This window comes from Ictidomys tridecemlineatus, chromosome 8 (genome assembly GCF_052094955.1).
Source record: "Ictidomys tridecemlineatus isolate mIctTri1 chromosome 8, mIctTri1.hap1, whole genome shotgun sequence".
Taxonomy (NCBI): domain Eukaryota; kingdom Metazoa; phylum Chordata; class Mammalia; order Rodentia; family Sciuridae; genus Ictidomys; species Ictidomys tridecemlineatus.
The window spans coordinates 77,069,199-77,095,555 of NC_135484.1; the positions used below are offsets into that span (position 1 = coordinate 77,069,199).

At 30.9% G+C, this 26,357-nt stretch overlaps 1 protein-coding gene across 3 annotated transcripts in view; it reads left to right on the forward strand.

Annotated features, from left to right (window-relative positions):
• The window catches only part of Ibtk (inhibitor of Bruton tyrosine kinase), a 78,151-nt gene that overhangs the window by 43,074 nt on the left and 8,720 nt on the right, over positions 1-26,357 (forward strand). For all 3 annotated transcript variants that reach the window (XM_078019693.1, XM_078019694.1, XM_078019695.1), the window contains 8 exons: positions 832-892; positions 6,309-6,430; positions 8,280-8,392; positions 11,660-11,808; positions 13,248-13,411; positions 15,095-15,187; positions 15,730-15,873; positions 22,846-22,995. In XM_078019693.1, the coding sequence (XP_077875819.1) occupies positions 832-892; positions 6,309-6,430; positions 8,280-8,392; positions 11,660-11,808; positions 13,248-13,411; positions 15,095-15,187; positions 15,730-15,873; positions 22,846-22,995 (996 nt within the window). The remainder of the gene's footprint in view (positions 1-831; positions 893-6,308; positions 6,431-8,279; positions 8,393-11,659; positions 11,809-13,247; positions 13,412-15,094; positions 15,188-15,729; positions 15,874-22,845; positions 22,996-26,357) is intronic.

Sequence of the window (26,357 nt, forward strand, 5' to 3'; positions counted from 1 at the left end):
GCTACTAGGTTGAGACAGATGTGTCATCTGAGCCACTTAAGGACAATACCTGCTATGGTGATATCTCTACTTACATAACTTAACATGAGGAGATGCACACCTTGCATTAAAACAAAGATTTGTGCAAAATTAACTGTTCTTTGTCAAACATGTATTTGCTAGAAATATAAATAGTATGTGAAGAGATTTAGGAAACTGAGGGCTGCACCAGAATTGATTTAGCACCACAGATTAATGCATTGTATATCTCCAAAGTGTTGACAACTGATAGGGTATATACAAGTTATTTATTTCTGATTGTAGAAAAAAATTTTTTAAAAGAGTGTTTGTATCAAAATGTAAACTTTGATTTAAATTTTCACTGCTATCTTAAAATACCTGTTTGAAACTTGAGAGGTCCTTGAGATTTGTCTTAAGCAAAAGTGAGTTGCTCAGATTATACAGTTAATTGGTATAAGTGATAATTCTTGATAGAATCTAGATACTTAACCCACTATTCTATCAATATAGCACTCCTTTTGTAGTTAATTATAATTTCTGGAAAATGAAGGTAATAAAATGAGTATTTGCTATTTTGTAGTGATAGAAATGATTCTTTGTACATTTATTCATAACAGTTGCTTGAGATTTATTGATATTTGTATAATATGTTTGTTGTTTACTTAAGATATATAATACATAACTGCACCCATTTCCAAAAAGAATCTGTAGAGGCTAGTACATATAAAGCTTGAAAAATAACTTTATTACTTATTTGGCAATATGTAGATGTACTTGATAAGTATTAAGTCATTTGAGTCTTAAGATAGAATTATACTTCCTATCTTTTAGGTCTCTTGATGTTTTAAGTGATGATGTTTTGAAGGATCTTTCTGTATTTTACAGAAAAATGGTAAGATTTATGTTTTTCCATCGAAGATTTTAGTGGCTATAATATTACCATCTAAAACAGTATATTAGGTTACACTTCTTAATGAAATAATTTTCTAAGTAATTCTCTTTAGGACCTTTTAGAAATATTGAAAAGAAACCAGTCAGAACTTCTGGAAGTAAAAGACGTAGTCAATCAAATTAAAAATTTTCTTCAAAGCATCACCAACAGTTTAGATTGCATAGAAAATAGAACTTCAGCGCTTGAAGATAGAACCTCAAGCCTGAAGAAAAGATACTTGAATTTGAGTAGAATATCATAAAGGGAAAAAAAAAAAATAGAACACGATCCGAACACACAGGAGATTTGGGACACCATCAAGAGACCAAACTTGAGAATCACTGGGTTAATGGAGAACATGGAGATACAAGCTAAAGGCTTTAAGAACATTATTAATCAGGTAGTCACAGAAGACTTTCCCAATATCCAAAAGGAGATAGACATCCACATACAAGAAACAAACAGAACCCCCAAAAGACCTGATGAGACGTTCTCCAAGATACATCATAATTAGAATGCCTACCATAATATTAAAAGCTGCAAGAGAGAAACATCAGTTCACATTTAGAGGCAAACTAATAAGGCTCACTTCTGACTTCTCATCTCATTCCAGGAGGGTTTGGAATGAGATATTCCAAACTCTAAAAACAATTATCAACTGAGGTTGCTATACTCTGAATAATTCCCTTTCACATTCAGTGGGTAAATAAAATTTTCCATTACAAGGATAAACTAAAAGAATTCATGACAACCAAGCCAGCACTACATAGAATTCTCCAAGGTAAACTGCTCATAGAGAAAGCCAAAACAAATCCTAAAACTCCCAAATAGATGATGGTCAATAGAAGACTAGTCATCTAAATGAGAATGAAGATAGAATTAAACATAAGAAGTAAAAATGGCAGTAAACCACATATCCATAATAAGAGTGAATGTAAATGGTTTCTACACCTCAATTAAAATATATAGGTTAGCAGAATGAGTCAGAAAGCAAGAGTCAACTATATACTGTCTACAACAGACTTACAGGTAAAAGGATGAAAAAGATATTATATGTGAATGGAGTTTGTAAACAAGCTAGAGTAGCTAGGCTCCATTTAAAAAGATGCAAAAATTAATCAAAGGAGATACAGGGGCTGATGATGGGAATAAGCCAGTAAGAAGATATAACAATAATATGTATATGTACGCCAAATGTCAATACACTCAATTATATTAAAAAATGCTTGATATTCTTGATAGACCCTAATATAATAATATTGGTTGTTTCATTATATTCCTGTTACCAATAGACAGGTCATCAAAGCATAAAATCAATAAAGATATATCCAACCTAAGTACTACTATAAATCAAATGGACCTAGTAGATATCTACAGAATATTTCACTCCCAAACAGCTGAATTTGCCTTCTCAGCAGCTCATGGAATATTTTCCCAAATAGACCATATTCTAGTTTACAATATAAGTCTTAGCAAATACAAAGAAATTGATTTAATCTTATGTATCCTGCCAGAACCTAATGGAATGAAACTAGAGATCAACAGCAAGAAAAATAATAGAAACCACATAAACACATGGATATTAAACAATACTATTTTAAGTGAAGAATGGATAGAAGAAGAAATAAGAGGAGAAATTCTTAGAAACAAATAAAAACAAAAATACAACATGTCAAAATATCTGGGACAATATGAAACTGGTACCAAGAGGAAAATTTATTGCATTGAATGCCTACATCATAAAAATTAGAGTCCAATAATAAGCATATGTACTACCTTAAGAAAAAACAAACCTCCAAATCAATAAAAGATAAGAAGCAATACAAATCAGAGCAGAAATTAATGAAATCAGGCATAAAAGAATAATACACAGGATCAATGCAAACAATGGTTGCTTCTTCAAAAAGATAAATAAGATTGATAAACTCCTAGCCAAACTAACCTAAAGAAAGAAAATACTCAAATCAACAAAATTAGAGATGAAAAAGATATCACCACAAGCACATCTGAAATTCAAAGGATCATTGGAAACTTTTGAAAATTTATACTCCAATAAACTGAAAAATCTAGAAGACATTGACAAATTTCTAGGCACTTATGACCTACCCAGATTGAATCAAGTAATGAAATTGAAACTGCAATTAAAGCCTATCAAAAAAGAAAAGCACAGGACCAGTTGCATTCTCAGCAGAGTTCCACCAGATCTTTAAAGAGGAGCTAACACTGGAGTTTCTCAAATTGTTCCATGAAATTGAAAGAGAAGGAACATTGCTGATTACATTCTGTGATAGTAATACAACCCTCATACTAAAATTAAAGACACATTTAGGAAAGAACCACAGATCTATCTCCCTGATGAACACAAATGCAAAAATCTTTAATTAAATATCAGGAAACTGCATTCAAAAACATATTAATAGGATAATATACCATGACTAAATGGGCTTCATTCCAAGGTTGCAAGTTTACTTCAACACACGCAAATTAACAAATATAATTCACTGTATAAATAGAATTTAGGACAAGAACCATACTATCATCTTAATAGACACAGGAAAGGTCTTTGATAAAATACAGCTACCATTCATGTAAAAAATACTGGAGAAACTAAGGATAGAAGGAAGGTACTTACCTAACATTATAAAGGCCATATATGATAAACCCAAAGCCAACAGTATACCGAATGGAGAAGAACTAAAGGTTTTCCTCTAAAATCAGGAATAAGACCAAGATGTCCACTCTCACCATTTCTATTTAATATAATACTTGAACCTCTAGGCAGAGCAATTGGTCAAGGGAAGGATATTAAAGATAAAAAATAGGAAAAGAGGAAGTCAAACTGTCACTGTTTGCTGATAACATGATAGTATACATAGAAGATCCAAAAAAGTCCACAAGAAGACTCCTAGAGCTGATAAATGAATTTAGCAGAGAACAAGGATACCAGATCGGCACTGAAATCAGTAGCTTTTCTATACTCCCAGCAGTGACTCAGTGGAGAAAGAAATCAGGAAAATTCCCCTTAACATTATCCTAAAAAATACAAACGCAAAAATCTAGGAATTAATAAAAACTATAGAACACTGAAGAAAGAAATTGAAGACCTCAGAAGGTGTTATCAGATAGGCAGAATTAATATTGTCAAGATGGTCATACTTCCAAAAGTAATATGTAGATTCAATGTCAGTCCCACAAAATACCAGTGACATTCCTCACAGAACTAGAAAAAAATAATCCTGAAATTTATTTGGAAGAATAAGAGACTGAGAATAGCTAAAGGAATTGTGAATAAGAAAAGTGGTATAGGAGGCATCACAATACCCCATCTCAAATTATAGCTGTAGTAGCAAAAAACGGCATAGTATTGCCATTGAGGTAGATATGAAGTCCAGTGGAATAGAAGACTCAGAAACAAATCCACATATAGCCATCTGATACTTGATGAAAAACATACGTTGGAGAAAAGATAGCCTTTTAGACAAATGATACTGTGAAAACTGAATATTTATATGTAGAAAAATGAAATTAAATATCTTTCTTTCTTTTTGCTTAATGATTCTTAATACACACATATACCATAATTTTTCATATATCTGTTTGTATATAAAGTATGTTGACACTAAATTCCTATCTTTCCTTCAGCACAAATCAAAATATTTCCAAGACTAAGGAATTAGATCAGAAACTGTGGAACTGCCAGAAGAAAACATAGGGTCTAAGCACTCTATCATATAGATGCAGGCACTGATTTCCCCAACAAGACCCCTAAAGCTTAATGAATAAAACCAAGAATTAATAAGTGGGATGTCATCTAATTAAAAGCTTCTGGGCAGCAAAAATCTTTGCCAGCTACTAACTCTGTCAGGGGATTAATATCTAGAATATATAAAGAACTCAAACAGCCCAGTGCTAATAAAAGCAAATAACCCAGTCAATAAATAATCAAAAGAACAAAACAGAAATTTCTCAAAAGAAGAAACACAAATGGCCAACAAATACATGTAAAAAATGTTCTTATTTAACAATCAAGGAGATGCAAATCAAACCTACACTAAGGTTTCATCTTACTGTAGGCAGAATGGCAATTATCAAGAACATGAATGATAATAAATGTTGGTAAGGTTGTGGGGGGGAAAGGTACACTCATACATTATTGGTGAGACTGCACATTAGTATAATTTGGAAAGTATTATGGATATTCCTCAAAAAATTGGGAATGGAACCACTATATTACCCAGCTATCCCAATCCTCAGTATTTATCCAAATGCACAAAAAGCAACTACTGTGGTGATATGGATACTAAATGTTTATAGCAACAGGCAATTTATGGAATCAACCCAGATGCCTGTTAATACATGAATGGTTGAAGAAAATATGGCATATTTACACAGTGGAATTCTATTCACCCAAAATGAAGAATGAAATAGCATTACTAGCATTTGCTAGTAAGTGGATGGAAATGAAGAAAACCATGCTAAGCGAAATAAGCTAGACTCAGAAAATCAAGGGTTTAATATTTTCTCTCGTGGACACTAAAGCAAAATGAGGAAAAGAAGGCAGTGGAGTAGGAAGATCAGATATCATAAAGATGCAAGGAAGATCAGTGGAGTAGAAATGGAGAATGAGAAGGAGGAAGCAGGGAAGGAAAACAGAAATATGGAATGAATCTAACAAAATGATAATAAATATATATATGGGGAAAGAACTAATTAAAAATAAATAATGGAGTGAAAGGAAGGTCAGTAGAGTGGAGGAGGGAGAAAAGGGAGTGGGAAGAGAGAATGGGGATTGAAATCTAATTCTTTGTATGTTGATTAACTCCTTGTATGTTAATAATTTTGTCAAAAGGGATCCAAATACTATGTATAATTATATTGCATTAATAAAATTAAAAATATATTTTAAGAAATACTCAATAGACACACAAAGATGTTCACAAAAAAAAAAAAAGAAATGGAATATTTAATAATAAAAGTAGAGCTTTTTTTCCAAGGACAAGAACCATACTATCATCTTAATAGACACACGAAAGGCCTTTGAGAAAATATAGCTACCATTCATGTAAAAAATGCTGGAGAAACTTGGGATAGGAGGAAGGTACTTACCTTAACATTATAAAGGCCATATATGATAAACCCAAAGGCAACAGTATACTTACTGAATAGAGAAAAACTAAGAGTTTTCCTCTAAAATCAGGAAATAGCAGTTTTGTGAATTATACTTTTTAATGAAGCTAGTCACATTTTTCTTTGTTGTAAATTTAGGAGATCAGTAGGCATTCTGAACTTTTTCTAGTTAATATTAGCATAAGTATATATATTTTTTAAATTTTAAAAAACAACTTGGTACTTAAAAATAACATGGTTAATTCTACAGATTCCCGCAATGGATAGACGAATCATTACACCTTATCAAGATGGACCAGATATAAGCTATTTGGAAATAGAAGATGGAGATATCTTTTTGAATGAAGAAATAAATATGGAACAAAATTACTCGTAAGCTGTTTTTGTCTTATTTTCTGTCCTTTTCTTCCTTCCTTCCTTTTTTCTCCCCCAGTCTTGGATACTTGACATTTTATTTTGATATTTTGGAAGAAGTAGTTGAAAAATTTATATTCTTTCTTAGTCTTGTTATAATATAGAATAAATGTATAATTAATCCTTGCAAATCTAATAAATATATCAAGTATAAGTATAAAAGGAATATAGGCTTTAGTTTAAACATATTTGATCAAATAAGTACAATAATCTTAACTATTTCCCAATGTGCTGAGATTACAGTAAAGAAATTTGAAAGGTCATATTGTACTACAGCAGAGAGAAGAAGAAAGGAGCAAACAGTCCTCAGGATATGTTAAGAGTTTTGGGATCTGGAAAGTAGTTCTGAAGAGTAATGACTTAAAAAAAAAATAAAGCAGTTCTGGAAATGCTTAAGAATTAGTGGTATCAGATTTATGAAGACTAGGGTGAGTACTTGAATTTAATGGATCCCTGGTCCATTCCTAAGCCCCATTCAGCCAAGGGATTGCCTCTCTGCCATCTTGGTAGAAGAGTAGAGATTTACCTTTGGAGAGATTGAATTTAAGAGGTTCCAAAGAGGAGTGCACCAGCCAGAAATGATGTGCTATTTTCAAATGATTCCTCTCTAAGGAACTTATTTCAATAGATTATAAGCCTACAGTGACTGACAAAATATCCCAGATTCTATATAATCCCTTAGAGTGAGCTGACTTGACCAGCCCTGAATAGAATTTGTAATCACTGTTGTAGGTTAACTTATCGACTTGTTAGAATTACTCTCATTCTGTTTAGTAAAATAACCTGTTAAAATGAAATCTTTGGGTGTTCAGGTCATTTATAGAGCCACTGTGTACCTCACTGAAAAACTACTCTTGGGTTCCAGAGATACTTTTTTCACTTACTTCTTAAATTCTGTCTTCCTAGTGTTTGGTAGCATTTGGGGTACTATAAGTTGGGACTTAGATATATTATATTATATTAAAAGTTATAATAAATTTATTAATATTGATATAAATAACTCATTATTTTCTACAAAATAACACTTCATTGCTGACCCTTGTAAGTGGATAAAATATATAATGAGATCTATAATTTTTTGGTTAAAATAGGATAGTTATTTCCCTAATAGTACTTAATTTAGGGACTTAATAAGCATTTTCTGAAATTTTTAACAAATTGTCACCAGATATTTCTAGGTTAAGATCTTGGCTAATAAAACAGTATGTATAAATGTGAACAGTGTTTTACTTTTTTTTTCTTTGTAAAGGTTTTATTATGCTTAAGGGTCTTAGTCCTTGACAACAGTTTTCTTCATGGTGGGTAGGGTATTTTCAGCTCTTCTTGCTACCTCTTGGCACATATGTGTTTTCTTGGTGAACTTGAAGATTTGTTGTCCTTGGAGACCTTGGAGCGCTGCTCATAGTCAGGAAAGCTATATACCTCTTGGATCATATCTGATGTGAACTTGGTGTATTTGGTGAGGTCATGGTAGTGGCTGTGCCTTGTCCTGCTTCTGTTCATAGTCTCTTTGTAGCACTTTTTGAGGCCTATGACTAGAGTTTTACTTTTCCACATATTTTCCTTTTTACCATCTTGTTTTTAATTTTTCACAGAAGTGCCAGGATGGGAATAATAATATCACAGTAAGACCCAGTGAAATTAAGTAATTTACTCAGATCTACATTGGTGAATGCAGCTAGAGCTTGCCTGTGCTTTCATAGTTTCTGTTTGACCAAAATATACTATATTCTGTTGGTTAAAATGCATAGTTTTTCCACTGTTTCATCTCTAATTCATTTTCACTTTTGTGTGTGCTTTTTTCTAGGGAAATCATGTTTAAAAAGGCAAAAACAAAAGCTAAAAAGAAGCCACGTAAGCGTTCAGATAGTTCTGGAGGTTATAACCTCTCAGATATTATTCAGAGTCCACCATCTACAGGTCAGTGAAAGTGTTTTAGCATATATTTCCAATTTTAGTCTTTGATGTCTTGTTACCTTATTCTATGTGCTACGTGCTATCTGCTGGAGCACATAGAATATAGTCCTTTCAGAAGCTACAAAATTACAGTTTATATTGTGGTATCTACTCTGAAGTTTGCTCTGGCAGCACAAAAGAGACATTCCAATGAGTTTGAAATCAAGGAATACCTGTTAGAGGAAAGTGTTGTCCCAGCCGGAGCTTTAAGATGAAGAGAAATTAACCAAGAAAATGAGGCAGATGGACATACTTAGCAAAGGGGACAATATATTCCCAAGCGGACTTAGCCATGTAGTGATGTAGTGTGTGTGCAGATAGGAAATACGTTGGATAGGGCAGATTTTGGAGGCTATTGTTTGCCAAACTAAGGAATTTGGAGTTTTATTTTAATGGCTGTGGATGATGAATTTTTAAAACAGGGTATGATTGAATAAAATTTATGTTTTTAGAAAGACTATTCTGTCCAGTGGCATAGAGGTTTAGTATGGGCAACATATGACAGATTATATTATTACGTTGATTTAATTCAAATATGTTAATGCTCCAACTGAGATGCAATTTATGTGCATAAAGAGGTTATAATCTAATCAAATGTAGCACATTTTAAATTTAGGAATTATGTGGTTTGAAAATAAAAGGCAATGTTTTTCTAAATTCCTTTTCTCAGTTTTTTCTTTGGAAGTCTTTTACTGAAAAGATGAAAGAAAAATACCATTAACACCTATATACTCAAGTTTGTACGTATTGTATAATAATATATACTTTTTAGTACTGATCCACTTGGAATAAGTTTTAGACATGACATGTTTCCTTAAATATTTTAATATGAATCGCCTAAGAATAAAACCACAATACTATTGTGGTTTTCTATAAAACCACAATACTATTATCACAACAAGACAATTAACATTAATTCACTAGTATTATTTAGTTTTACATTCTATATCCATATTTCCCTGATTATTCAAAATTGTTTTATAGCCTTTTTAGTTTTAATCTTTAAAATAATCCAGTGTTCTCTCAAATTAAACCCTGCTTTTGCTTATTTATCTCTTTAGTCTTAATTAGAACAGTATCCCTGGTATCTTTTTGTTTTGTATTTTTTCTCCCAGAATTTTAGGCTGGTAATATTATTGACTGTTGCACATTCTAGGTTTATATGATCTAGATTTATCTAAATTTTTAACAGTTTCTCTAGATAAAATGTGAAATATGACAATAAAATAATGAGACTATAGTATGGCTTTTGTAAATGGTAGGTGTGTCTGTCTATAGCACTAAGACATACCTTGTATAGTTTCTATCAGTGAACTCCATATTAGTGACTTTGAAAAGTAAAAGATAAGCATCGTTTCACATCCCTTAGGAAAAGATAGCTGTTATGCAGGGCAAAAAGAGGGTGTTTATTTTTATTTAATTAGCTATTACAAATGGGGTACTTAAAATGTTAATAAAGCTCACAGGGAATAATATCAAGAGTAATAGTTTTAGATCAACAAAAGATATAAAAAGCATAGATAATATGCCTAAGTTGGTTTATGAAGTACTGAAAATATTAATCAGGAGACATAGTAAATGGAAAACATGTCTGAAGACCTTTGCAGACTTAAAACTGCAGTTTTCTATTTTCTGTTATGAGTTATATCTAGCCCTTAGGAAAAGCTGTTGGTAGATGGATGGAAGGATAAATAGACAGTCATCAACTTAGTGATATCCTAGTCACCTAAATGACATAAAAAAGGCAGATATTTGATTTGCCTTTATGTTATTTTTAGTACATGTGTTAAAATCTTAGCATGTCAGAACTCAAAGAGACCATAGTAATGAAATAATTTATATTCCTTACATTAAACCTCAGAAAACTTAAGCGATTTGAGGTAGTGACAAAAAGAAATAGAATTTACTTTCTTGATTCCAATACTATATTTTTTCCTGCTGTACCATTCTTTCTGTAGCCAAAGTTGATAATGGTTAGAAGACTAAATTTAAACAAAAGACCTAATTATGGAAATAAATTAAGAGTATGTGGCAAATTTCACTGAAGACTGTTGTGTGAAGGTTTATCGTATGTGTTGATGCTTAAAGTTATATGATTGACTTTCTGTGAAAGTGTTTTTGACCAAAAATAATTGTTGGCCATTTCAGATATCCAGTTGATTGTCTAGGTTTATTTCTAATTGACTTGAATGTACTGTGTTAGATGAGAAATCTTGAAAAATATTCAAATGATAGTTGGGGAAAAAGAATCTATTTTCAAACCATCTTAGCAGTGATAACATTTTTAAAAAAAGCATATAGCTTGTCAAAGTGATTTACTTTCAGTGGAAAGCACTCAATAATGTGTAAGAGATAGTATGTCTTACTTATTTTTAAATCAATTGTATAGCTTAACAACTGAGATAATCTTTATTTTAAAATTTATTTTGATACTTCATCCAGATTTTAAATAATTTGAAATGTTTTAATGGTCACTGAAATTAAGCAAAAGTTTAATTTATTGTTTATATTTGGAATGAGTATTGTGTTAATATGCAGAATACCAAGTGTGAAACAAAGGCAGGCATTTAGGTTTCCTCAGTTATCTAAGAAGTGGTATATACATTTCATAACACTTTACTTCAGGAGATAAACTAATTTAAAATACTCCCAATAGAAGACATTTTTTACAGGGGGAAAAAAAGAACACCAACTCTCAAACAGATTATAATCTAGACTTCTCTAGGAATCTCTGCTACTAGGCTAGTCTGCTGGATAAAGGAGAGGCAAAAAGGCCATGTGTTTCCTCTGACACAGATGATATTAGTCCTTTTCTGCATGAATGTAGAGATTTCTGTACAAGGAGAGAAAGACAAAGGAGATGAGTCTGGAGTTCCTTTATTTCTTCTTCTTTTCTTTCTTTTATGGTGGTAAAAGGTCCTCAATCATTGCTTCAAAGCAGATCCCAAAAACTATCTTCCTCAGTTTCATTGCATAATTGGCATGTAATCATGATGAATAACACTATTGTTTTACAACCTCTTTCATCTTATTTTTTTCATTTAATCTAATATCTTTCTCCAGTTAGCTTGAATGATAAGATTTTGGTGTGGTGAATATAATTTAAATTTTATAAAATCTGGTTAAGTGGAAGCTTTTAGCTCTCTATTTGGCTCATTGACTGTATTGCATATATGTTTAATTTTTATGTGTTTAAATTTTTTTGTTTTTTTTTTTAACTTCTTACTTTAGGATTATTGAAGTCTGGTAAGACCAATTCTGTGGAATCTCTTCCAGAACTATTGACATCAGACTCTGAAGGAAGCTATGCAGGTGTGGGTAGTCCTAGAGATTTACAGTCCCCTGATTTCACAACAGGATTTCATTCAGATAAGATTGAGGTTAGTTTTATAAAGCACTGTTTCCTTACCTTTTGTTTTTAGATCTGTATACAGTTTATCTTTAGTTTTTCATTATTTTTACTCAAACTTTCAAACACTGTCCTGGCTGGTTTATAAGATAAAATTAGTACAATATGTGTAGTGTTAGTTTCTCAAATTTGTATAACCTTCCTAATTTTATTCAATAGCTCTTTCAAACCCTTTATGAATGTTATGTCTAATCTTTCTACAAGTAAAATAGAGTGTTGATGTGTAAAATATAATGATGTAAAATATAGTAACACTATGTAGATAGTGAAAACTATATTTGTAGATGAATTACTGAATTGTCTTTTGTGAAATGTCAGTTAACAGAAGATAAAAATTATCAAAGGTAAAGTAATTTTGAAAATAAGTCTAAATTCAGATTCTACCAGTCCCTTTCATAGTATTAACTAGAGCAAAACAAGCTGGAATGATTTGGGTTCTTCTAGTGTAGCATAATTGACATTAAGCTGCAGAATTCCTAGTCTGGGTATCTCTAAGGAATGCATTTTTTAGACATCCTGACATTTTATTCGATAGTTTATAATCTATGGGGAAGGGAAATATCTACTTTATTTGAGATAGACTTATTTTTCTCTAATTCCTGTACATCCCTAAAGCATATTCTAGGGCTGGGGATGGAGCTCAGTGGTAGAGCACTTGCCTGCACATGCAAGACCCTGAGTTCAATCCCTAGTATTGCCTTTAAAAAAAAAAAAAAATCCTAACTTTTAGGAATTCCTAAGACAATAGAACTTATGCTTTCTACCCTGTCTTGTTCTAGGCCTCAAGGATTGATTTCTTTATTTTAATGTAGGGTAAACATTATTTGGGGTCAATTATTATTTAGATAAGATTGGTCTGGAATATAGAAGGCATATTGTGAATGTCTTATAATAATAGAAGAATTCATCCTGGCAATAGAAATACTATTTTAATAACTTACTTGACCTATTATAATAGCAGTAGTTTCCAGGTCCCTTTTGAAATATCAGTATTATTTGACTTCAATTTTATTCAGAGTCCTTTAATTATGTTCAGAGTGACTTTCTATGACATTTATACCAAATTTTCATTTTGTTTCATATCTGAAGTTGTGGACATTAATTTAAAATTGCTGCTTCATATCTTACTGTATAGCTTCTATATATTAACATTCTTGTTTACTCTTTGTATAAGTTTAATAGGCAAACATTATCCCTAAAAATTATTCTCCAAGCTCACAATCATCTGATTGTTTGAGAATTGGTTAAAGCATTAACCTGTAGAAGAATATGAATTAAAAATGTTAGATGGTTTATTATAAGAAGATTTTCCATAATATAACTAGTATTTGTTAAGAATCAACTACATATTAGCTACTGAGCTAGGTATCTGCTCTTATTAACTTTAATATTTTTTTCCCCTTCCCTTAGGTGAAAGTTAAACCTTATGTTAATGGTACAACTAATACATCTTCTAGGGAAGATTTCAAACCATGGGAAAAATCATCAATACTTAAAGTATCTACTCCACAGCCCATTCCCAGTAACAGAATTGATGTAACAAGTTCTTCCAGCTGGGTTGCTGGCTCTTTCAGGTAGAATTTTCATTTTGTTCTGTATCTGAGAAATATCATTAATTTTAATCAAATGAAAAAATTTTTAAAAATATTAATATACTCTACTATACATAAAATTACCTATATGCATACAAATTGCTAATCAATATAATAGGCTTATCCCCACCCAGGGAAAATATAGTTGTCTTTGTATTATTGTCAGTATATTATAGCATATTTTTGTTTGTTAATGTATATTAATTAAAACTCCCACTCAAGGGGAAGGTAATGATGGAGAAAGACTGATGCATATGTAAGGTACTAATTCATAGAAGAAAGAAGTTCTGCTGTTCTGTTGCACAGTAGGATAACTATAGATAATAATATGCTGCTTATTAAAAAAAAAAACTGAAAGAAAAGATTTTGAATATTTTCACCATAAAGACATGATAAATGTTTGAGGGGAAAGTTTTACCTTGATTGGAATATTTCATAATATATATGTATATTGAAAGATCACATGGTATTCCATAAATAGGTATACTTTTTATGTGTCAGTTAAAAACTTAAAAACCAAGACAAAAACAGAATTAGAAAAATACCCCATCTTTCTTTTAGGAAAACCATTTTTTTTTTTTTTTTTTTAATTTGTAAGCTTTATGCTTTCTGAGCTACCTTTAGGCCATGAAGTAGTATTAACTGGAACATCATAATCTTTGTTCCATATATGCATAATAGAGTACCTTATTATCTCACAAAATATATTATTATACAGTTAAATGTTTGCACCTTTGTGGATATTTAAAATCTCATAAAATGTACTGTTCATTGTTAGTATATCTGAGGATATTTATTGAATGTTATACTATCTTTTTACTTATATTTTATGCATATTTTTCTTTTATTTAGAAGTCAAATGAAGGAGTATTTGTAAATAGAATGCATAGGTTGCTCTTTTGTAGGGCTATTGAGCTTGTGCTTCATTTTTATGTAACTACTTTGGTTGATTATAGGCCAACACTTATTGATTATATTATCACTCTGACCATTTGTGCAATTTTTTTGGAATGTGTTCTGTTATGTATTGGAATAAAGTATATGATGTTTCAGTTTATGTTGCTTCATGGTCTAATGGTAGCTCAGAAATTAGTCTGAAATGTTTTGGCATTCTAAGTAACATAACAATTTCTGGGGACATCTGGAAACATATTCTGAGTATTGATGTTAGAATATTTTCTCAAGATGTCTTAAAAATAGTGCCTAGCTATATATATTGGTCAATATTTTACATATTAATGGATACATAAACATTTCTACATCATTCTGAAGTATCATCTAGTGGGAATAAATACAGAAATATAGTAATATTTTTCTTTTTGAAAGAAAAAACAGCAGGTTATCCTTCAATATATAGTAACATGACTTATTTTTAGCTGTATCATAGATTTCATTTAGGTTAGAAACTGTAACAATCATAGAGTATCTTTTTTTATGGTATAACTAGCTACTTTTGGTGGGTTTCCAATATTGTTGAATATCGTAAGGTTTTCTAGAAAATGTCTGTTTTTGTTAATACTAATAAGAATTTTGTTATCAGCAAAACAATTCTAAATTATACTTTCATTATTAATCTACATATAATTTATAGTTTCATTGAAATTTGAGGTTGGGCTTTAAAGGTAATTGAAGGCTTTTGTAAAGTAATTCTTTAATTTCTTTTAGTCCTGTCAGCCCTCCTGTCGTGGATCTCAGAACCATCATGGAAATAGAAGAAAGTAGACAAAAATGTGGAGCTACACCTAAGTCAAATTTAGGGTTGGTTAAAAAAATCATAAAAAAATTATATTCCTGTCCTAAAAAATTGGAAAGATCCGTTGGATCGTTCCCATTGTTTCTCTGCCTTATTATTTCTCTAATAGATTTAAGCCTTTTTCTAGGTAATTTAACCTTTATAATATTTCTTAAATCTGTGTAAAGATTGAGTTAAGTTGATAGACTAGCTTTTATACAAAACAGTATCACATGCTAGAAACCATGTGATCTGTTCTTGAAGAAAAATCAAAGATTTAAGCTTTGTAATGTAAATTATCCTTGAAAAGTATATGAAGGAGGAATCAATCATAGCTATTACTTAATGATTGATAGTATAAATTGATATCACCACTGTTGATACTTTGTGAACATCTTGATCAAATAGTAAAGTCACACCAAATAAACAGGAAATATTATCCTTACCTCTAACTTTCATTAAAGAAATTCATGCTAATTGGTTTAATTTCTAGCAAAATTATTTCTCATGATATTAAACTTTCTCAGGAGCAGTGAAACTAATTGATTTAATTTAATTTAATCTTCAGCAAAATGGTTTCTCCTGGAGTTAAACTTTCTCAGAAGCAACGAAAAATGATCGCATTGACTACCAAAGAAAATAATTCAGGAATGAGTAGCATGGAAACAGTTTTAACCACTCCTTCCAAAGTCCCCAAACCAGTCAATGCATGGTATGTATCACTTTTATTAAAATTAGCTTAGATCGGTTTATTAATATTATAAAGTGATTCTTTACTCCTGAGGTTTTCCCTGCCTATATTAGCAAATATTTTATTCCTTCCTTTGCTTTTAAGTCAAAAATGGGATTTTTTTGTTTTGTTTTAATTTTTAATGTATTGACATTATATCATGATTTTCAAATGTTTTCATTGTGAATATAATTTCTTCTTGTTATTCTGCTAAACTTCTCTTGTTAAAGTGACTTAAAATAAGTTTACTTTTTCATTTTATAATAAATAAAATACACCACAGGACATTTTCATAGAAGCAAACTTTATTTTTAGTACCCTTATTTCTTTGTCCTTTTGTATGCATCATAAATGTCTTTACATAGTTATACAAAGCTTGTTGTCACTTTTTTAAACAGTGCTGTTAACATTACATTATTTATGTTTTCTCTATTATAATTTACCCAAAGTGGCATAATTATAGGAGTAATCTTCGAAGAGGTCAGATGACAATTTTGAGATATGTAAAATAAGCTGTATTCTGCTACCCTTCATCTTCCCTTTTCTTTGTTATTCACATCAGAATATCTGGAAACCAGTTCTAGAGAAGCACATACAGGAAGAAGTAGAACCCACTTTCTTTCATAGGAACTGAGGGTGATCTTGGTAGCCACCCTTAGTTTGGGAAAATCCTTCAGTTTTTCTAATGCTAAATTATTCTGTTGGTAAAAGGAAATATTTTTCCTACTAAGGGGGAATGACACTCAGTTTTGAGTGTTGCCAGTGGAATTAACATAATGCTAGTCAGAGCTGCTAATAGGTCTAAAGTACAGTTTCTGACCAAAGAAAGTAAACACAAGAAATTGGAATACTGAAGTAGAAGAAAACTGAGGATGACACTTGAGAAACTGGTCTTAGCAGAAATTTTTTTAATTCTTCAGTATTTCTTAAACATCTTCCACATGCAAGACATTCTTCTAATTTCTGGTGATATGACAATAAAGCAAGACCAATTTGCTTATTGCCTTTGTAGGTTTTTGATGTAACTGTTAACAACATTGAGTTGTGTTTTCCCTGGTGTAGAAAATAGCAAGAGGGAAAAAAGTATTATTGAAATAATCATTAAGATACTAAAATTATTGTAATTTGAAAGCATTAAGTAACTATGTTTGGAAGCATTTGGCTTAGTAATGTTGTTTTAGATGTGCCATCAATTGGTTTCCTTATTTAAACAAAAAAATAAATGAAGAAAAAAAATTACATTTGTTTTCTTAGAGGCTTCTGCCTTAGAACCTTGTGTTTTTCTTTGGTCTGAGCTGGGTCTTTTCTAGGCCTGTGGATTATCTGCCATCTTAGATTTTCCTTAATTGTCATCTTAGAAATGTCCTTGCTTTCCTCCAGTATTTAATCTTGTTTTCTATGTTTTGTGTTTGTTTTTTGATTTACTCCCTGTTTTGATGTAGTACAACTCCAGTAGTTTGCTGACAAAGAATATGAACTGCTTACGTTTTTGGAGTTTTTTATACAAGAACATTTTGTTGTTTACTTTTTTATTATTGATTGCTAGTTAGATTGGAACAAGATTCTAAGTTGGGATCCTTTGGAGAATTTGTTCCTTTTTGTTATTCCTGTGGCTTTTGGGAAGTCAATTATCATTTGATTTCCATTTCTTTTTATGTTACCCCCATTATTCTTCTTTCACCTTTGTTTTCCCCCTAGAAATTTATAGTTTTCTTTATTCCTAGTGTTCAGAAATTTCAAAATTATGTACTTTCATGGGGTTTGTTTTGACAGTATTTTGAGAATTTGGGTTAATTGAGAACAGCATGCCCTTAGGTTTAGAAAAATTGTATGAACTATTCCTTTGATAACTTTTCCTTTTGTTTTCTCTAGAATTTATACTAATCAGATATTGGTCCTCCTGGATTTCTGTAATTAATTTTTCTACTGTCCATATATTTGTCTTCTCATTTCATATTCTCAAATATTTCCTTGATTATTTTCAACTATTAAAATCTTTAATCACCAAAAAAAAGGCAACATATATAAGAATGTTTGTAACAACATTATCTGTAATAACTAAAGTTGGAAATAGCCTAAATATCTATCAGCAATAAATGGATGCATTTTTAAAGTAATAGAACACTACCCAGTGATTAAAAAATGAATTATGACTAAATACTATGTGGATGAATCTCACTGATATAATATTGTGGAAAAAAAGCCAGTCAGAAAAAAGAAATATGGTTCCATATATGAAAAGTTAAAAATAGCCATTGACTTATATTCCTGTTTTATTCGCTCTTTTCTGTATATTTCTTGGTTCATTTTAATATTTTATTCTTTAGATTTATTGATTGTTTTAAGTTCTGATTAGAAGCACCATGTGCCTGTGTGGAATAGGTATGACTTTAGGATGATTTGCAATATCCTTAGGGTATCCTTAGGAAGCACCACCCTAATATTGGTTACCTCCTTGGTATTTTTTTTCCTTGGTCTCCATAGGATGTTGATGATTTTTTCCCCCCTCTCTTTTGGTACAGGGGATTGAACCCAAGGGACACTTAACCATTAAGCCACATTCTAGCCCTTTTTATTTTTTATTTTGAAACAGGGTCTTGCTAAGTTGATTAGGGCCTTGAAAAATTGCTGAGGGTGGCTTTTGAACTTTGAATTCTCCTGCTTCAAACTCCCAAGTCACTAGGATTACAGACCTTTGCCACCATGCTTGGGGGCATGTCAATTTTTTTAAAGAACAGATTTAATTATTTGTTGTGAAGGTCTATAAATTTGGTTGCCAGCATTTTGGAAGCTGATCAGGGTAAATAGTTTAGGGCAGAAACTGAAGTTCTCATTGAATATAGATTTTCACTCACTTTACCATTTATTGTATAAACTTGTGCAGAAGCAAATAGTTTGCTTCTGCCTTTCTATTTTACTAGTAGTGTCTTTGAATCAGATTTTCCTTTTGATAAGGTATAGGAGGTGGAGTCATGTGACCTCATGAAATTAGGACGTTTACTATTCTCAATTATGCCAACAAATAAACTTCAAAAACCAGTTTTCACATTTTTAGCCATGTTCTTAATTCAGTATTTGATACAGTATATGAGCTTTTCAAGGCTTTTGATCTTTCCACAGTAGTACCACCTAATTGATGACAGGCTTTTTTTTAAAATTCCCACTCTACCAGCTATCACTCTGCCTCTTCATTCTCCAAAAACATGTTGCTATTTTTAGTCTGTCATCTCTTAATATCTTATTCTTTTTTTGTGTGAGGTGAGCTTACGCTCTTCTGGTTGCTTTTCTATTCACTTTAGGTGAAATTTCAGGAAAAAAGTATTAAAGGGAAGAGAAGTTATTTATCTGACACTTCAGACTTTAATGTTCAAATTTAAGCAAAATGTTTCTCCAGTAATTATTAGCAACATGAGCTCAGAGAGTCCTACTTTGAAGGCACTTTCTAAATTTTAAAAGTAGTCTATTATGAAAATATTCAGGAGAAGTCTAGAAAGATAGGAAGAAAATGCCATGAAATTTGGCCCAAAACATAAATCAGTGTACTTTTCATTGAGAGGTATTTGGCAACTATTAAATCTAAATGATGTTTATTTTAAATTTATTTTATGAAAACCTACTTGGAAAATTTAAATACAAACAAATGAGTAATGAATTTTGTGGCAAATTACAATTTTATTTTGAATTATTATAAAGGTTAGAAGTGTCTTGAGTTGTCATAAAATTAATAATTATGCATTTTATAATAATACATTTTTGTTAAATCTTAAGGATCTTTTAAAGTTGATTTCTACAAAATTATTTTGAATATATGCATTGTTTTTATTTATACTTATTAAAGAGTGAATTGAAGCAACTTTGTAAAGTATATATGTAGAAATGTATATATAAGTATATTTTTAGAATAAATATATACATATATTTTTATTAGATTATGAGAATTTTATTCTAAGCTAATGGCACAAATCAAAACATTATAAATTTTAAGAACACATTCACATTAAATAGTTAATATTTGGTATATAGGAACTTTGAGGCATGTTTAGTATAAATTGAAATAAAATTATTAGGTTGTTCATTTTCTTTCTTTATGCTATATTTTGTAGTGCCGGGAATTCATAATTTTCTTTCTGAGATTTCTATAAAATTGCAAGGAATTCTAAATTGAACTGTGATTATTGAGTAGATACAATGTGGTGTGCTGGTTTGTATGATTAAAAGTTATTTTAATTTTATATTATGTATAGAATTATCTTTGGAATTATGAAGCAACCACAGTATTATTTATATAATAACACTTGGTTTTTATTTTGGTACACAGAGTACCTGAGTAGCACATATGCAATATATGCTAGAAATTCCTGAGAACATCCCTTAAACGCCTTGGTTTAAAAACTCACTGAAAGAATTTAAACATTTTTCTACTTTAATAAAATAAAAAATTGATCTGAAATTAGCATTTTTAATCTAATTTGTGGATTGTGTTTCAGAGTCTTTTCATGATTATAGTATTTTAAATATTTCTCAAATATACATTATCATCTAATGTATCATCTATTCAGAATTTATTTCTTTACAAGATGTTTTTATACTATATCTTAATATAGTTTTATTCTTGTTACCTGCAATTAGATGTGGCAAAGTAAAGTATTAAAGACAATTGTTTTTTTGCACAGGAATGGAGTTCTAACCATTTGAATTTTAAATCTAATGTAAAAACATTAAGTATATACGAGATTTGGCCACTTTTCATCTTCAAGTGTTTTACTTGGAGAAGTAATACATTTCTCATCAGTCATCTTGAGTGGAAGAATACACAGTCTTCATGGCCTGGCTTGATATATGAATGCAAATTTTTCCAAATTCCATCGAGAACTAGCTAACATATATAGAGTAGTTTCCAATTATTCAACTTTGTTGAGCTAGAAATGTATTCATTAAAGTTTCAGGGGTAGTTTAGCTGAGGAATAGAATTTTTTGTTAATTTTCATGTGGATATAAATGTCTACAAATATTTTTCCATGAAGTTTCTGTGGCTACTCAAATGGAAAATAACCAGAGCCTATGAGGAAAGTAAAATTGTGGGAAATTAGACACTTTATCAAATCATGGCATAATCAGTGGAAAGAACCTTGGAATTTCTTTGAAGAATTCTTCATACCACATTTTATAATTGATCACTGTGTGTAACTAATAAATATGTGAGTTAAAACATTTTATAAGCAGTCTTACTTATATTTATTCTTGGAGAGCTTTTACCCTAAGTAACTTCTTAAAAAATAACCTGTGGGATACAAATCATGCATTAATTAATTAATTCAGATTAACCACTAGAATGAATTTGACAACTTGTACGTTTCAATAGTGATAGTTCCAGGTTTCTGTATTTAGAAAAATAATTTACAGGAGACACTCAGGGAATTTGCTAGTAAGAATATTTGCGAACAGTGTTCCCAACAATTAATGATACACACTGTATTTTGTATCATAGTTAACTTATATCATAGTGAACTTTTGAGGGGAGAAAGGATTTGGAAAGGAAATTTGAACTGTATGTGTGTTTGACTTTTGTGTTCTGTATATGTGTATGTTTTGGGGAAAATTTTTGTGATAAGGCCAAAGACTAGTTCTCTTGAAGGAATATTGTTAACATGAAAGCTTAGTAGTTCATCTTCTGATGCAAATCTATAAAGAAAATTTCTTTATATTGTTTCAGGTTTTATGTAGGGTAAATGACTTCTAATATGGAATCAGCATAACAAATTATCCCTACAAAGCAGCTTAAAAGAATCAACAATTATTTCTCACAAAACCTGTGAGTCTAGAATGTTAGCTGTGTTCCTCTTCAAGCTTCCCAATGCTGCCCTTAGGGTTCATCCAGAACTATAATAATTTTAAGGATTGACTTGCAGAGGGCCCTCTTCCAAGCTTACTCACATGGATATAAGTTGGATTGACATTTTTCCTCCTTTCATCACATTAAAGATGTCTTCCCACTTCCAGTGAAGTCTTTTGGACTTCATTGTTTCCATAACAAGCTAGCCATTTTCATATTGTGTTATACTTCTATGATTGCTTCAATAAAATTTTTTTATCTTTAGTTTTAAGTTGTTTGCCTATGATGTCCCTAAGTGTGATTATCTTTTCATTTATCTTGTTTGATGTTTGTTAAAACTTAGATTTTCAAATTTTTTATTCCACCAAATTTGGAAAATTTTCAGCTGTTGTTTAAATATTTTGGTCTGCCGTCTGACTCACTCTTCTGCTTACAGTACTTTTCATATCCTGTAATTCCTCAAGGCTGACTTTTTCTCACTCCCAAGATTTCTATTGTTTATATGATGCCTATTGACTTCTTAGTCTACAAAGTTTATCCAAGTGCTAATTTTGTCTTTTCAACATCATTTTGTTCTTTTTTGTTTCTGTTCCTGTACTGAGTTTACCAGGTTTTTTTAAATTTATTTTTATTTTTATTATTTTAAAGAGAGAGGGAAGGGGGGGGGGAGAGAGAGAGAGAGAGAGAGAGAGAATTTTAATATTTTTTAGTTATCGGTAGACACAACATCTTTGTTTATATGTGCTGCTGAAGATTGAACCCAGGCCGCACACATGCCAGGCGAGTGCGCTACTGCTTGAGCCCCATCCCCAGCCCAACCAGTTTTTATTCCTTCTGAGTATATCTTTGCTATTGTTGTTGTCTGAGACATAGTTACAATAGCTATTTCAGTATCCTTGCTATTTTCAACATCTAGATTTATCCTTAGTGGTATTGTCCACTGATTTCTTTTTCTTACTCATAGTTTTGATTGGTTAACATTTGATAGCAAGGATTGACCATTATATTGGAAACTATATTGTTAAATTTTTCATATATATATTCTATGTATGTCCTTTAATTTCCAGGAATGCCATTTTGCAAAATGGATGTTCTAACATGATCTTTGCTTTCTTTTGCAGGGCATCTTCTCTACATTCAGCTTCATCCAAGTCATTCCGGGATTTCTTACTAGAAGAAAAAAAATCTGTTACTGGTCATAGTTCAGGAGATCATGTCAAAAAAGTTTGTTTTAAAGGAACTGAAAATTCTCAGGCTCCAAAAGTTGTAAGGTAATGAAGCAAAACCAATATATTTTTTACCTTAAACTATTCTATGGTTGTTATATGGTTTGAAATGTTAAAAAATTTATGAGGCATAAATTTTATATTTTGAATGTAAAAATATTTTTTATATTCAAAATTAAAAGTAGTATTTCTATTCCCTTTCTCCTTATCATTTTTTTCCCCATAAAACAGTATTGAGGTATTTGCCTTACAATAAACTGCATGTATTTAAAGTATATAATTTGAGGTTTTAATATATGTGCATATTTGTCAAATCCTCACCACTTTTGAGATAATGAACATAATCATTCTCAGAATTTTTCTTATTTCCCTTCCCCTGATTACCAGTTTACTTTTTTCAGTAGAGACTAGCTTGTATTTGTTCAACTTTTTCATCAATGGAACTATATAGTATATACCTTTTTTTATAATCTGTCATATTTTATTCAGCACGATTATTTCAAGACTCATCCATGTTTTTTTTTCTTTGCTAAATAATATTTTTCTGTATGGATATACCAGAATCTACTCATCCCCTGTTGATTGTACCTTTAATAGTTTTAGATTTTTTCTCTAGCTGTTTTTGATATTCAGTGTATACATATAAAACAGCTTATAGCCTTTTTTTTTAAAGAGAGAGAATTTATTTTTTAGTTTTCGGTGGACACAACATCTTTGTTTTTGTATGTGGTGCTGAGGATCGAACCCAGGCCGCACACATGCCAGGCGAGCGCACTACTGCTTGAGCCACATCCCCTGCCCCAGATTATAGCTTTTTTACATAAAAATTTATAGGTAAAAATTTTTTATGATAGGCTTATAAATAAAAGTTGGGTGCTATGTAAAATATACAAGTGTTAAAATTGGCAAAAATTTATAACATGTTTTTGTATCAGACATTATGCTAACTACTTAAATTACATATTGGTGAAAAAAAAATCAATATAGCCCCTACTCATAGAACTGACAGTCTAAAGAAAATAAAAGCTTAAGCAAATAAATAGTTCCATAAAACATTATGAAGAGGAAGTATTAGACTCATCATTCAGTTTCTACATTTTGTTTTAATTATCAAATATTAAGAAATCTGGTTTTAAATAAATAGTTTAAAAATGTTTTAAATCTGCTCTTGGTAAGTTTAAGAGCATTCTTCATTTAGAAAGATAGTAGAAGAAGCTATATTCCTGAATTTATATTAAAGCAAAGTAACTTGGCAATAGGAGTGAACATGCTGATGATCTTTGGTGTATTAAAAATATTAGTTTCTGGGGCTGGGGTTGTGGCTTAGTGATAGAGCTCTTGCCTCACACTTGTGTGAGGTACTTAGTTTGATCCTCAGCACCACATAAAAATAAACAAAATAAAGGTATTGTGTCCATTTACAACTAAAAAATATATTAGTTTAAAAAATGTATTTAAGGAAAAGTAAATACCAACAAATCGTCTGTAGTGACCTTGGGTCTCATTTTTCACCTTTATTGTAATATTAAAAAAAAATAGAATCTGAAATAGTCAGGGTCTCCCTAAGGGCTTCGAACTTAGGATCCTGCTGTTTCAACCTCCTGAGCTATTGGGATTACAGGTGTGCACCACTGTGCTTGGCACCATTTTTTTATTAGTGTAATTCTTTAATTATTATTAGTGTGATTCTTCCCATCTGAGTTTAAATATGCTCAGGTTCCTCCCATGTGGTCTGGGTGGGATAATTAATCCCTCACTCAGTTTCCATATTTAATTCTAATAATTGTCCTTTAAGTACCAATTCCACACTTCCTTCATCACCAGATTTCTCAAAAGAACTGCCCGTTCCCACTCATTTTGTAACTAATTCTGGCTTCTACCCTCACTGTTAAACTGAAAGCAGTTTAGGCTGAGTTCAATAATAACCTTCATATTGCCAACACCATGGACTTTTTATGTGATTCATCTTACTAGAAGTTTAATTACAGGTCAATGATCATGTACTTTCTACACTATTTGTTTAATGAGCCTGTGTTCAGTTTATCATGTATATTCTAAAGATTCAAAATAATTATGTCTCCTGCCCCTATCTATCTGAGCTTCAGATTTAGTTATCCAAGTATCTTGACCTTTTCATCCTATCTGGATGTCCAGAATCAAACTTAACTTCAAAAATGTTGACAAAACATAAAACAACCTATTCTTCCTGATTTTTAATCCTCAGTAAATAACATTTGGAAATCTCTTAAAACCTCTGTGTTCCTCACCAATATTTAGTCTTTTATCAAGACATGATAGTTTCACTCTGAAATATTTATAGACTAAACTTTATATCTAGAACCATTACACTTTTATTCAAACTACTATGTTTTTTTACCTGGACTACCATAATGGCCTTCCTAACTGGTCTTGCATGCATAGTCCTTTTCCCTTTCTTCCAATATATTAAACTAGTGTGTTCTTTTGAAAATATGGAGCTTCCTGCTTTTAGGACAAAGGCCAGAATTTGTATTATGGCCTTTAAGACCTACATAGTTGGCTCTTGCCAACCTCTTTAGCTTTCTCTTATAACAAGATCTCTAAATTCTAACCTTCTTGGCCTTTTCTTTGTTCTCAAATACACTTTCTTTTTTTTCTTCCTTCTTATCCTTTGACTAATTGACTCTTTACTCTTCATGCAGACTCTGTTCCGTCAGCTACTTTAGAGAAGTCTGACTTCATTTACTGGCTGAAGTTCCTGTTATATATTTCCGTATCATTCCTTCATTGTACCTTCCACAATTATTATTAGTGTGATTCTTTAATGTTTGTTTACTATAAATATTTTTATGTCTGTACACTTAATTATATGTTCCATGAGAGCAAGGAAGATGTCTTTCTTTGCTAGACATTGTATCACTAATACTTACAATGGTTCCTATCATGTAGGACCCAGTGAACATTTGGTGAATGACTGAATGAATAAATAAAAACTAGCTATTTCAAATAACATTTGTTTCTAATTTAGTGAGTTATAGTGTTTGCTTTAGATGTATAAATTTTAAAGTATGAAAATTAAGTTTGTTTTTGTAATATTTTACATTTTAAATGTTAAAGATATATGTTGAAATATAAAATTTTTATTTGGATGAATATTTGTCATGGGACTCACAAAATATTAAAAATCTGTGGTTTTGTAGTTGATCACTAGAGTGTGCTATAACATCAAGACTCTTAGTTGTGAAAAATGTGCCATTATAGATATATTGCTTTGGAAATTTGAATTGGAGTGTGTGGCTTAGTCACGTATCCATATGTGTTTAGTATGAGAGTTAATGTTTTAAATAGCTACAGTGATCATGAATAATAATTTTCAAAAAGAAAACATAGCTTATGTTTCAGTTTTTATTTCTTTATAGAAGGTTTGT